The following is a 12,126-nucleotide window of genomic DNA, read 5'->3' on the forward strand; positions in this document are numbered from 1 at the left end:
AACTCTTTCATTTCAGAGGCCGGGAGGTCCTGCATGACAAGTTTATTTTGAGCACTAAAGATAACCTGTTAGTTTAATGCAGTGGTACAGTTACTTGTGATTTGTATGGAAACTAAATTTTGACTACTTTCTAATGAAGTTTGCATACAAATGGGCAGAAATCAGTGTCCTGTCATCTTATTCCAAGTTAATGAGGCAGACTACATGTTCCTGTTGTATTATTCCATGAATGAGGCGAACTACATTTGAAGAGCTATGATGGATTAGTAAGATCATTTCGTGGTTTGGAAACTGTTCCCTTTTTTGTTCTCAAAGTAATTTTCTTCACAAATCCAACTTAAGATTATATGGTTCAGTGCCTCATTTTGCTGAGGAACCTTATTCCCCACATGGCTCACCCAAAACCAAGGTTGGTTCTTAGTTGCAGACCTTAGACTGGAGCCTCCACCACTTGGCCCCAGCCCCGTGTTCTCGGGTAATGACGAGCTTACACCTCCTATGTTGGGGAAGGGCTGTAGGGACGTGGTGGGCTCTGCCGTCCTGACTGCCATTGTCTGCTTACGTGGGCCGCACAGCCAGGCCACTGCAGCGCCAACCTACTCCTCATGTGTTGGCCTCTGGACCCACGCCGACAGCCGTGAGCTCACAACTGCTCCGAGTTTGGAGTCACCTGTTATTCTCCGTGTGTGGTCACGAGTGCTCATGCTGGAGGTGAGCTGGAGACCATGTGTGTAAGATGAGCACACACGGGCTGACCCTGGCCAGATGTGAGGGGCATGTCACCAGTCCTGCAGACCAGTAGCTCAGAGACAAGGGCAGCAGTCACAAAGGGATGACATCCCGGCAGGAAGGTGGATCTTGGGGGACTCTCAGTAGCTAGACTGGGGTAAGGTACCACAGTGGGAGGACACCGGGGAAGGTAAGTCGGCCTCAGAGACCACAGAGGCTGTTGAATGCCAGGCAAGTCATGGCTTTTCTACCCACCTCACACTGGGGAGCTTTTGAAGTTTATTGAGGTGATGTGATCAGAAATCTGTTAGTTCAGGACCTGTATCTGGGCTCCAGACAAGGGGCCAAGGACAGTATGTCCTGAGGGCAGCCCAGCAGCATGTGCCAGCACAAGGCCATGCCCCCCGTGGACACCGCAGCATGTCCAGGGAGGACCAACCTGGCGGAGGCACGTCCTGCAAGGCCATCCTTCACTCATAGTTAAAGCCCCAGGCGGCCTGTGGCCTGCACGCTGCATGTGTGGTCACGCACTGGAAGTCCTGGTCACAGTGTGGCCCGCCTCACAGATGCTTCCAGTGCACCTGTGGAGCAGGGACGGTATCCATGGCAGGGCTGAGTGGCCTGGGCCTTCTTTGTGGAGCGCCGTGGACTATCACGATTCCTTTAAAAAATCACATGAGTTTGTATTTAATCAGGCCTTCTAGTAGAGACGAACAGGACAAGGTGTCATGGACTGGGAAGTTACGGAAATTTTAAAGTGTGAAAAGTGTGTGTGAATGAAGTTTATGGAGAATGGGGAGAAGCTCACAAGTCCCAGAAGTGCTGCTCCATGCTTCCCCCAGGGCCCCAGAGGGATGGCCTTGGTCGTGGGTGCCATGGCCTGCGTGGGTCCGGGGGCCCCAGGGAAGAGGAGTGGTTGGGCTGCTCGAGTCTTTGTTTGCAGAGTCTGACCCCTCACCACCAATACCAGATTCCCCTGGGGTAGGGTTTAGCAGGCAGATCTGTGACTCCACTCCTGAGCCGGGTTCTCTGGGGACGCAACCCTTAAATTTGCGTTTTTTCATGACCCTCCCTCTGATTTAAGTACAGGCAAACTGCCAACCTGGTGCCGCCTTGCCACCTTTACATGATGTGTCATTTGGGTTAAGACATTTGACAACTTGCTAATCCTCTGACCATGTGTTCCCACAGGGAGGTGGGGAAGACAGGGCTCCAGCTACCACAGGACGGGCTCTGGGTATGGCCGTTCCAGTCAGGGACAGCCGTGGAGAGACCAGGGACCAGGTAAGAGGGCCAGTGGTCACTGCTGGGCCACATGCACGGCACTGCCTCTCACCTTGTGCTTGTGCTGATAACCGCCTGCCTTTCTTTCAGAAAGAGGTTGTATAGTTCCAGTAAATAAACAGATAAGTATACCGATGCATCTAATTTTTATCATTTAGTGAAATAAAAACAAATAATTTCCATACTTGATGCTAGCCCTGTCTGCTTCTGGCCGCTTTATTCATTTTCTGTCAGTTCATTCTGCTCAAGATCCAGTTTTTGTAATTGACTCGCTAGAAGGCACTTGTAAAGTTTACATGTGGAAGATCCATTGTTCTCATGAAAAAAGGGCAGGTTGTAGTGTTTCACCATAGCTGTGTTCAGGTGATAGCATTCTGATATATTCTGTGACTTGGATTACAGTGTGAGGTAGAAAATAGCCCCAACCCTTTGTTTTTTACATATGTTGTACAGATACGGTTTTAATGCGTGTATTATGCTGAATTTAAATACATCGAGAGCCTCACATCAGGATTTGAGCTCAAATTCCTTATAGTTTTGAAAGCCAAACTTCATAAACTTTGAAATTACCTAATATGTATCATTTAATGCCTTAAAATCCAAATCTACCTTTAATTTATGGTATTTGTGACTCTTTCACAACATCTAAAATGTATAGACTCGGAAGCTGCTCAAATTATTCTCTAAAACACAGCAAGTCTTCGGTGTGAGTCCAGTTGACGTTTGGGGTCTGTCTGGGGTGGAGTCCGCATGGAGGCTGCGGGGCCGCACGTCTGTTGAGTACCATGTCTTTTCCTCTTGGGTCTGTACAGTCAGCAAACATTGCGAGTCCACTGTATGATTGTTCAGGGTAGATCAGAATTCATGGTGACTGTGTTTGAAATGCCCGTCCTTGAGAGAGGGCTCCATGAATTTAGGGTTACATGTGCTTGAGATGTTTCCTTGAATGAGCCTAACCTACAGAAACTCTACCCCACCAAGACGTGTGCTCACTGTCATCTGGAGCTTCTAGATGGCCCCCATTGAGCATGTGCAGTCCATCCTCTCATGGTCTCTACTGCGGTTTAACATAAGGGTCACTTCCACTTCGTCGCTGACTAAATCATCCGAGGATTTGTACCAGTGCAGTGCAACTGAGATCTGGGCAGAAGACCTTCCATTTGTGCAAGGATATTTGAGATTGCTTTTCACTTAGAAGGTACTGCGGTTGATTGGAGTAAACCGCGAACAGGGAACCTGAAAACAACAGGAGGGGTTTGTAAACTTCCCTAGCCTCAGACTGAAGCCTGGTGCTGTGGGCCGCTGCCGCTGCCCTGGGTGACTCTGGCCTAGGGGTGGAGTCCTGTGCGATGCATGTGCTGTGCCTTTCCAGTTTGCTTCTCCACTCTGGTTAAGAGTCTGCTTTCAGGTCAGAAACTGCAGCCCTGAGGTCATGTGTGTGTAGATTGCTCAGCGCCTGTCCTGGGGGCTCCCCATGGGCTGGGGGCCTACAGCCCTGACCTGGCGGATCTGTCTCCAGCTGGCAGTGCACATTAGGGCTGCTTGGGAAGAGTTCAGGGTCTGGGCTTCTGAGTCTTTGGGGTGAGAGACCTTCCTCACATGAGCCATGGTGAGGGTGCTCCCAGAGGAAGGTGAGCGTGTGCAGAGCACTTAGGTCCAAATGGGTGGGTAGAGCTTACGCTCCCCCTCTCTCTCTGCTGCTTTAAATAGCGGATCTGAGATCTCCTTGACAAGGTGATATTTAAGCAAAGGCCTGATGACAGGGTGGGAGCTGATGCCAGGCACCTCTGGGCCAGATGTGGGGGCAGAGGAGGCAGTCAGAGCTGTCACGAGGTCAGGTGGGCTAGACTTGGAGGGCCCTGCAGCTCTGTGCGAATCTGGAATCCACCCCAACCAAGAAGCTTGACCCAGGTGATGGCAGCAGATGGTGAGACCTCAGTGACCACATCCTGTGGAAATGCTCAAGGCCTGCAGACCGTCCACATCCAGCTGATGATAGCACACAGCTTGGTCTAGATCTAGGGTCTAGTAATGTTGGAAATATTGGTGTTGAGTGGTGTGGAGTAAAGCCACTGGGTGAAACGGGCATCCCAGCCTCATCCATCCACACCTTCCCGCCCTGGAGATCCATGACCAGCCTGGCCGTAAATGCCAGGCCAACCTTGACGACATGAAAGGCATCGGCCCCTCCAGGTGAGGATTCAGCAGAACCCACCTGACCCAGTAAGGCAGGCTGGGTGGGGAGGGAAGAGCCGCAGCCTCTCTTTCGGGCAGCCTGACTGGGCAGGGCATGCTGTCGTGTCCCCTACTCCTAGCCTCGTGGTAAGAAAGGGGACCTTCTGCTTACCCTCTTTGGCTTGGAGTTGCCCCTTTCTTCCCCCTGGGCCTCAGGAAGGTGTGGAGGGGATGGTCAAGAGAGTCCACAGTCCAGATGGGAGGATGGGCAGAGGCTGCGGTTTCTGCAGACAGGTGTGCCCGCCTGTCACGGAGGAAATGAGAGTGTGCCATCAGGCCTCCCACTGACGGGACGCGTCGCCGCAGGCAACGCCCTGAACCCTTTCCATCGGGCACCTGGCCTGGATAACCTTGAGTGTCCTTTTTAGCTCTGGAATTCTGTGACTTTCGATTCTATTTATTGAATGGTGGGTGAGACATTAGTAAAGTGTAACTCTTAGGAGTCAGTAAGGAAGGTGGAACTATGTCATAACTCCTAGGAGGGAGTGAGAAAGGTAGAACTATGTCATTTACAGATAGATGTACCATCAAGAACATGCCCCGTCCTGCCCCGATCTTAGAAAGTAGGCGGAGTGGGACCTGTTTGGTACTGACTCCTCTGGGAATGGTAAGAGTCACAGGCTTTTCTTTATTTCGTTTTCTTCCAGAGGCAGCCCGCTGTGGTAGCTTCAGACAGGCTGACTTTGTCTCAAGCCCTGGTTCTGCCCCTTCCCAGTGGCCTGCCCTTACGGGATCCCTGGACCCCTGGGCTGCTGCCTGGCTTTTGATCAGTGTGGCCTGACCAGCTGCAGGGATGGCGCCTCCACAGCACCAGCACCCAGGCGGAGGTGATCGTGGCCGCTTCTTCCAAAACCAAGTTTTTCCTTTCCTGGCATTAATGCTAACATTTCTGTTAATATTTATGTCAAACTGTTTTGTTCAACATAAAGCAATGTCAGTCCTACCTCAGTATCGCTGTTCTTGCAGAATGAAGTGAAGCAGGAACAGCACCAAAGCCTGCAGGTGTGGCCTGGAGGGAGCAGAGCCTAGCCCTGGGTCAGGTGCCAGGAAGCAATGCCATGCACATTGGCGTCTTTCTTTCTTCAGTGTGATGACAGAAACGACAGGAGCATCTTTAAAGTAGACCAGAAGAACCTCCTTCCTTGGATTGACAGGAAACAGGTTTTTTTCTGATTCTGTTAGCAGAGAACAACGTCCAGAAATTTCTCCTCCTTGTGCAAATTAAAACAGCAGAATGACTTTCCATAGGCAGAACCGTAGCTAGTCGTTGTCAGCCCTGGGTCCCTGCCAGGGGAAAGTCTCACTCTTGGAACCCTGTGTGCCTCTGCAGCAGATCCCTCGGCCAGCCAGTAACAGGCACCGCCCAGTCACCCCTGGTCTTGCCAGAAGTCCAGAGGCCACCATGGTTTCCTCATCCTGCCTGGTGGCAGCTCCTTCGGGCAGGCTGAGCTAAGTCTGAGGGATCTCTTAAGTGGCATGCAGCAGCTGGTTGTGTGGGTGAGGAGAGAGCCCTCAGATGGACATCGGTTTGGAGGTGACAGACATGGGGGGCTGGCGGGAGACAGACAGAGGCAGCATCCCATCAGGACTGAGCTGGAGAGGGAGGCCGTTGAGAAGCTGGCAGAGAAGAGAGGCTCTGAGGACAGAAGCTGACAGAAAGGGCCAGAGAGCAGGGAGGAAGGGAGCAAAGGCAGACTGTCCCCGGCAGGAGCCAGGACGGGCACCGCCGGTATCTCCAGGAGCACTTGTTTCTTAATCCTTTCTGCCTGTAATAGTATAAGCTACTGATGGGAAGCAGAAAATATGTACAGGCTGAGTATCCCAAGTCTGAAATCCAGAATGCTCCACAGTCCAGAATTTTTACCCACCAACAGGACTCTCAAAGGAAATGCTCCTTGAAGCATTTGGGAATTTCAGACATTGAGATTAGGGTTGCTGAACCCCGGCAAGTATAATGCAGATATTCCAAAATCTGAAAAAAACCTGAAACCTGAACCACTTCTGGTTCCAAGCATTTCAGAAAAGGGTTACTCAGCCTCTAGTAAACAACCCAGGGCTGCCTCCGCAGCCTGTGTCTCTGTGGGTTTGGACGCATGAGTAGCCACAGGCCTCCCCAGGAGACACTCCTCTCTCTACCCAGAACATGCCATCCTCCCTCGGGACTCCCTGCGCCCTGGGCTCTGTGGCCCCCTGCACCCTGCGTGTCCCACACTTCAGTCCCTCATTTTCATCTTTGCCATGTTCCCACTGCTGAGGGTGCTGTGCACGTCCCAGGATGGACCTAAGGAGGCAGACTCAGCAGATGAAGGCCCCTGGTATGTGTGCCCTCTTGTCTGGCTTTAATATTTGCTTCCTGTAGATTCCTGAATCCCTGAGCTGGTCCACAAGGCTGTGGGGGTGGCAAAGGTTCTGCCTAGATTCTGCATTTTGCCAAGCTTTCCGTAGCATGCCCAGTCATTTGCTTTTAAATCCAGTACGCACATCTGTAAGTACCACTTTAGCACAAGTTTCATTTCTGATATCCATTTATTTAGGATGTCATTGACAAAGACAAATAAAAAAGTAACCAAAGTGAATTTGTAGCTCTTCCTGACCCAGAAAGGAGCACAAGGGAGATGTGAGCAGTGGGCCCAGGAGAAGTATGGGCACCGCTGGCGCTGCTGAGTGAAGGACGTGAGACCAGGAGAGCAGCTCCACGCCTATCTCTGCCGCCTCGTTCCTACGTCACTGTTCAGTGGGCTCTCCCGGGCTCTGCAGAGCCCACAGCCCTCCAGAAAGGAGGAGACGGTCGGGCTACATGGCGTAAACTCCAGGTGTAGGGTTCCCTTCTCACCACCCACAGGACCACTTAGAATTTCAGGAACTATTGGGAACTTGAAGGAATGTTTGTCAGTCTGGGTGCAAGGCCTAGGGAAGCATGTTTTACCACTTCTGGTCACTTAGAAACAATAAAACTGTAATGACCTCAGCAGCTGGAGCCTAACACCACTTCAAGACTGTGCCCTAGTTTCATAAATAGGTCTTTGAAGATCTCTGCTTTATTGGAGTAGATCGTAACAGTAACACAGAAATCAAAGAGTGGTGATGCATGTGGTTTGGGGCCAGAAAGTAGCTCTAGGAGACTCTCAGCTTAAAGGCAGAATTGAGATGTTAAATGCTGAATGCCAGATTTGAGAGTTGAGGAATAAGAGCAGGAGAAATTAAGCGGTTCTTGCAAACCAGAAGCGAGGATGCTACGTTTCATTTGCCTTCTGCCTTCCATGCGGACGTAGTTACAGAAATGACATCGGGGTGCCTGTGTGTGTTCTCATTTCAGAGATTCCAGTGTAAAGGGTATGTTATACACACGCACACAGGCTGCTCTCATCAGTACTGGAATGTGCTTTTAAGACCAAGTAATCTACTTTTTCACTTGTAATTACTGTGAGTGACTCTGGGGCAACACATTTCTTCCTGGGTTTTGCCTACCTTGAACTCCTCTTTTGGTGTTTCTTGCAGATATTAAAGTAGTTCAAGTAGAAAGTTGTCACTGTTTCCAGGGCAGTTGATAGGTAAAATTCTCTGTGTTAGTAAAAAAACTAAAAATGCCTCATCATGAAAGTATTCAGTCACTGCCAAAAAGTTGTCAAGTTTCCGGGGCCTGAGTGTGTGGACAGGTAGCGGGGTCCTGGGGAGCCTGGCCTGAACTCTCTGGTCCACTTCAAAGGCCTCAGCGCTCAGTGCAGGCAGCTGCCTCGAGAACAAAGGCTGCTCATGTGAGAAAGCTTTAACCTCTTCCTTGCTGTTGCTCAGCCCAGCTGGCAAGAGAAGATGTGTTAAATTCCACAGTCCATAGCTACAATTTGCCTGTGACTTTCCAGATTGTCACTTCTCTGTGGTGATTCTGTAGGAGGCCTGCTGTAAAACTGCCTGTGATCATCTGTGATAACAAGGGTGGGGGCAGAGGTAACAAGGATCTGAAAACCTCACTTTAGCTGTAACCCTCTGCTTTCACACCTTCTGCCGGAGCCCACACTTTTGGGGGGAGTGTGAGAGACCCAGACTACCCACGGCAGGAGTGGGTCAGAGGAGAGTCATGGAGACCGTCCCCAGTCACTGCAAGTGAAGGCTTACGCTGTCATACACCAGAAGATAGAGCAGGGAACTCTGGAAGAAAAGTGTTATTTTTAAAATGTGAAAAACTCACTGTTTCTGCTACTAGGAGGGAGGTTCCGCCCCGAGTCTCTTCCCAACGTTCCCTGTCTGTCAGAAAGGCAGACAGTGGCCACCCACGCTGGGGCTGGAGAATGGAAGCCTGGGCCAGCCGCAGAAAGAGCTGCACGTGGGCTTTTCTGTGTTGGCAGAACGTCCACGGTGAGCCATCTGCATGTGAATTTCCATTTCCAAAAGTCGTCAGCAATAGTCAATGCCTAGAAATCCCGCAGATGGATGGAGCTGGTGTGAAGAGGAACAACTTCGACATTGTTTCCTTCAATGAACCTCTTAATTAATTGCTTCCACTTTAATGGAATAATTATGGAACACAGTTTTAATGGCATGTGGCCACAACTGTAAAGAGGATGAAGCTCTGTCCTCCAAATACAGCTCAGCATCTTTGTTCATACTTAGAAATGTGCAGCGTTCTTGTTTGTATATTGAGAGAGATTTATTCTTACTTTGGTTTTCATGTCTGTTTATTGCAGGAAGCAGACAGTATGAGCATGACCAGTGGAGAAGGTACTAGTCGTCCTCCAGGTAAGTTCACCACCCGCATCTCCAGAAGAAATCAGTCACGTCTGTCTTTATAACATAAATCTTCCGTATCAAGTACCAAAGTAAACAGGACTCAGATATTGAATCCCGCTGACCTGGTGCCGAGTTAACTTGGTTTCAAGACACGCTTGCTTCCTCCAGAAAGAGCGTGGAGAGAAAAAGAGGCACACCTGGACGCAGAGCCCTGCCAGCGCCCTCCTCTGCTGTCGCAGCTGCAAGGAGACCATGCCTGTGGGAGCCAGGCCTCGCTTGCATGAAGAAGGAAAGATGCCTTTTCAGTGGTGCCTCCTCCCGTCATGCAGAAGAGCTTTTGTTGGCTTCTCTCGCGAGCTTGTGCCTGATTCTGTGGCCCAAAACAATCATTGTTAATACCTTCGTGTATTTCATTCTGATCTTTCATTCATATATATGATGCCTAGCTAATTTCATTTTAAAATAAATGGGATCTGTTGTATTCTGATTTTTTATTAACAACACTAGATTGTGAGGGATTGTCTCCTGTTATTAAAAAGTCAGAAAACACTGTACAGTAGTCCTCCCTTATCTGCGGGAGAGACATCCCAAGACCCTCAGTGGATGCCTGAGACTGTGGATAGTATGTGTGGAACCCTACATATATGTATACACATGGCTTTTTCCTTTACGTACATACTGTGGCAAAGCTTAACAAGGAACAGTAAGAGATTAACAGCAGTCAATAACTAATAAAAGTTATGTGAATGTGGTCTCTCTCAAAATATCATACTGTAATCACCCTTCTTGCTATCTGAAAACCAAGAAGACCACTAAGTGACTAATGGTTGGAGAAGCTGGATGAGGGGCTGATACATGTCCCAGGCATGACAGAGCAGGAGGCACAAAGTTTCATCACACTATTCACAATGGCGAGCAAGTTAAAATGGATTTCCCATTTAATGTTTTCAGACTTGAGTTGACCATGAGTAACCAAAACCCCAGAAAGTGAAGCTGGGCATTCTGGGCAGAAATTCTTTTTTAATCAGAAATTCTAATCAAACATAAGTTTCCAACTATGTGTTCTCTTGGTCCTCAGAAGTGTTTGAACAGAAAAGTAACAACTAACGTCCCACCTTTCTGGTGGAAGAGTTAATTCTGCCTGGAGGGTTCTGCCTGGGAGGCATGACAGCATGTGTGTGACTCCTGTGTCTATTTCTGTGGAGTCATCCCTTTCATTTCATTTTGCCAGGGCCTGGCTCAGGATTTTCAGTGGCAGTGCCTATGAAGACAGGCCTGGTCCTCCATGTAGTCACACAGGAAATCCACAGAGAACGTGCTGAGAGCAGCCGGCAGCTGTGCTGCCAGCAGGCCTGGTTTATGATACCGCAAGTGAATGGCACGTTTGTTCCTCTTTATCTCTGAGCATTCGAGACTTTTGTTTTTTAAAAAAAATTAAGTTCAGAGTAATCCTTTTCATGGAAGAATCTTCAGGTCATCTAAGAATGGAAATTTTAAGCCCCAGATTGTATGGAGCTGTACCTGTGGCGAAAGGAACGGCCAGGGTGTTGATGATAGAAAAGATTCAGATGAGGAGTTAGAAGGCCAGCCCTCTGTGGGAGGCCGTCTTCCAGAAACCTCGAACTCATGTCTCTCTCCACCTGAGAAAGGAGAGGAGAAGCTGGTGTGACCCCCGGTCCCGCTGGGCCGCGCTGTGGCTCTGAAGATGCCCAGGGTCCTTAGGAGGTGCTCACTTCTGTCACCTGAAGACACTTCCTTCTGGTTGTTGCTCTTTAAAAACAAAGTAAGTCCCTGAACGTGTTTGCAGGCCCGTTTGTGTGCCTGCACTTGACGAATCACCTTGACCAACAGGCCAAAGGCACAGAGCTCCAAAGCGTCATCTTTCCTTAAAATCCTGAGTGTTCACTAAAAAGGGACACGACCTCTGGGTATTTTATGACATTTGTATTTCTTACATTTGAAATATCCTAACCACTCTCTTCAGTTTCTTCTTAAGGACATTTACATCTAATTATTTTCCATGCAAGTCTTGTAAGACCCACATTTTTTCCTAGCTTTGGAAATAGATTTTTTTCATTGCTCTTGTGAGGATTTCCTTATGTCAGTAAATATTAACTTTCTATTTCTTCCATTTTTGCTCATTTGAAACCCCTGCTGCTTCTAGATCTATTTCTTTGCACTTGTATAACTTTGAAATAAATTCCTCATCCCTTAGACTAAGAGAGTGAGCTCTATGAAAATTGTTTTCTCCTTCATAATACCTAAATTCTAGTTTGTCAATGAAATATTTGTGTCTGGTTAACAAGCCTTATTTAAGCCATTAAGTTAATGTAATCTTTATTACACTTGAAGAACCAGAGAACTGAATTTTTTGTCATTCCAATATGTAAGTTAACACTGCAGTCAAGTCTTATGATGAAATTTCCGTATATCAAATTGAAAGTAAAGCAAAATATGTTTATTACTCATAGTTACTATACTTTCACATTTCTTTGATTCTTTGTAAGACATTTCAGCATGTGGATGCGGGGAAGGGTGAGCCTGCCCCAGAAACATCTCCCTGCTGCCACCATGGCCACGGCTCTGTGGTCTTTCACTGACTCCTGAAACTCCACGTAAATCTACCGTCACCTACCCTTTCTTTGACCGTTCCCTTCACCTTCTTGCTCACAGAAAGCTGGCATTTCCCCCATACCTTGGTGCATAGAGCTGATGCCCCTCGCATTCTTGGCCTGTTTCCAGGCTGTTGTAGTCGCTTCAGCATGTGGTGGTGCAGAACACCCATTCATTGTACTCATAGATTCTGGGTGTTGAGTCCAGGCAAGGCATGGCAGGCATCACCTGTCCTGGCTCCCGTGTCTGGGCTTGGCTGGAAGACCTGGAGTTGGACGAATCTTCGTTCTCGCCTGTATCTGGCTGATGCTGGCTCTTAGATGGGGCTTTTGTCTCTCCATGTGAGCCTCTCATTGATCCTGAAGACTACTAGTTAACTGATAATGATGGTAACTGGATTCTGAACTCAAGCATCCCAAAGGCTAAAGAGCCAGGTAGAAACCATGTTACTCTTCATAGCCCAGCCTCCAAAGTCACAGCATCCAACATCTCTTCTGCCATATCCTTTTCATCAAGGCAGACCAAAAAAAAAAAAAAAAA

The 12,126-nt window shown here is 48.6% G+C and overlaps 1 protein-coding gene across 8 annotated transcripts in view; it reads left to right on the forward strand.

The window, feature by feature from the left end:
- Positions 1 to 12,126, forward strand: part of FAM120B (family with sequence similarity 120B) — an 83,464-nt gene extending 71,338 nt beyond the window's left edge. For 3 of the 8 annotated variants that reach the window (XM_033234156.1, XM_033234159.1, XM_033234158.1), the window contains 4 exons: positions 1,921 to 2,013; positions 8,450 to 8,601; positions 8,931 to 8,982; positions 9,146 to 12,126. In XM_033234156.1, coding sequence (XP_033090047.1) covers positions 1,921 to 2,013; positions 8,450 to 8,601; positions 8,931 to 8,982; positions 9,146 to 9,369 — 521 coding nt within the window. In that variant the 3' untranslated portion in view covers positions 9,370 to 12,126. The other 5 variants (XM_033234157.1, XM_033234163.1, XM_033234164.1 and 2 more) reach the window with 5 other exon arrangements.

The sequence above is a fragment of the Trachypithecus francoisi genome, unplaced genomic scaffold (assembly GCF_009764315.1).
Source record: "Trachypithecus francoisi isolate TF-2019V2 unplaced genomic scaffold, Tfra_2.0 Lachesis_group15, whole genome shotgun sequence".
In the NCBI taxonomy this organism is placed as follows: Eukaryota; Metazoa; Chordata; class Mammalia; order Primates; family Cercopithecidae; genus Trachypithecus; species Trachypithecus francoisi.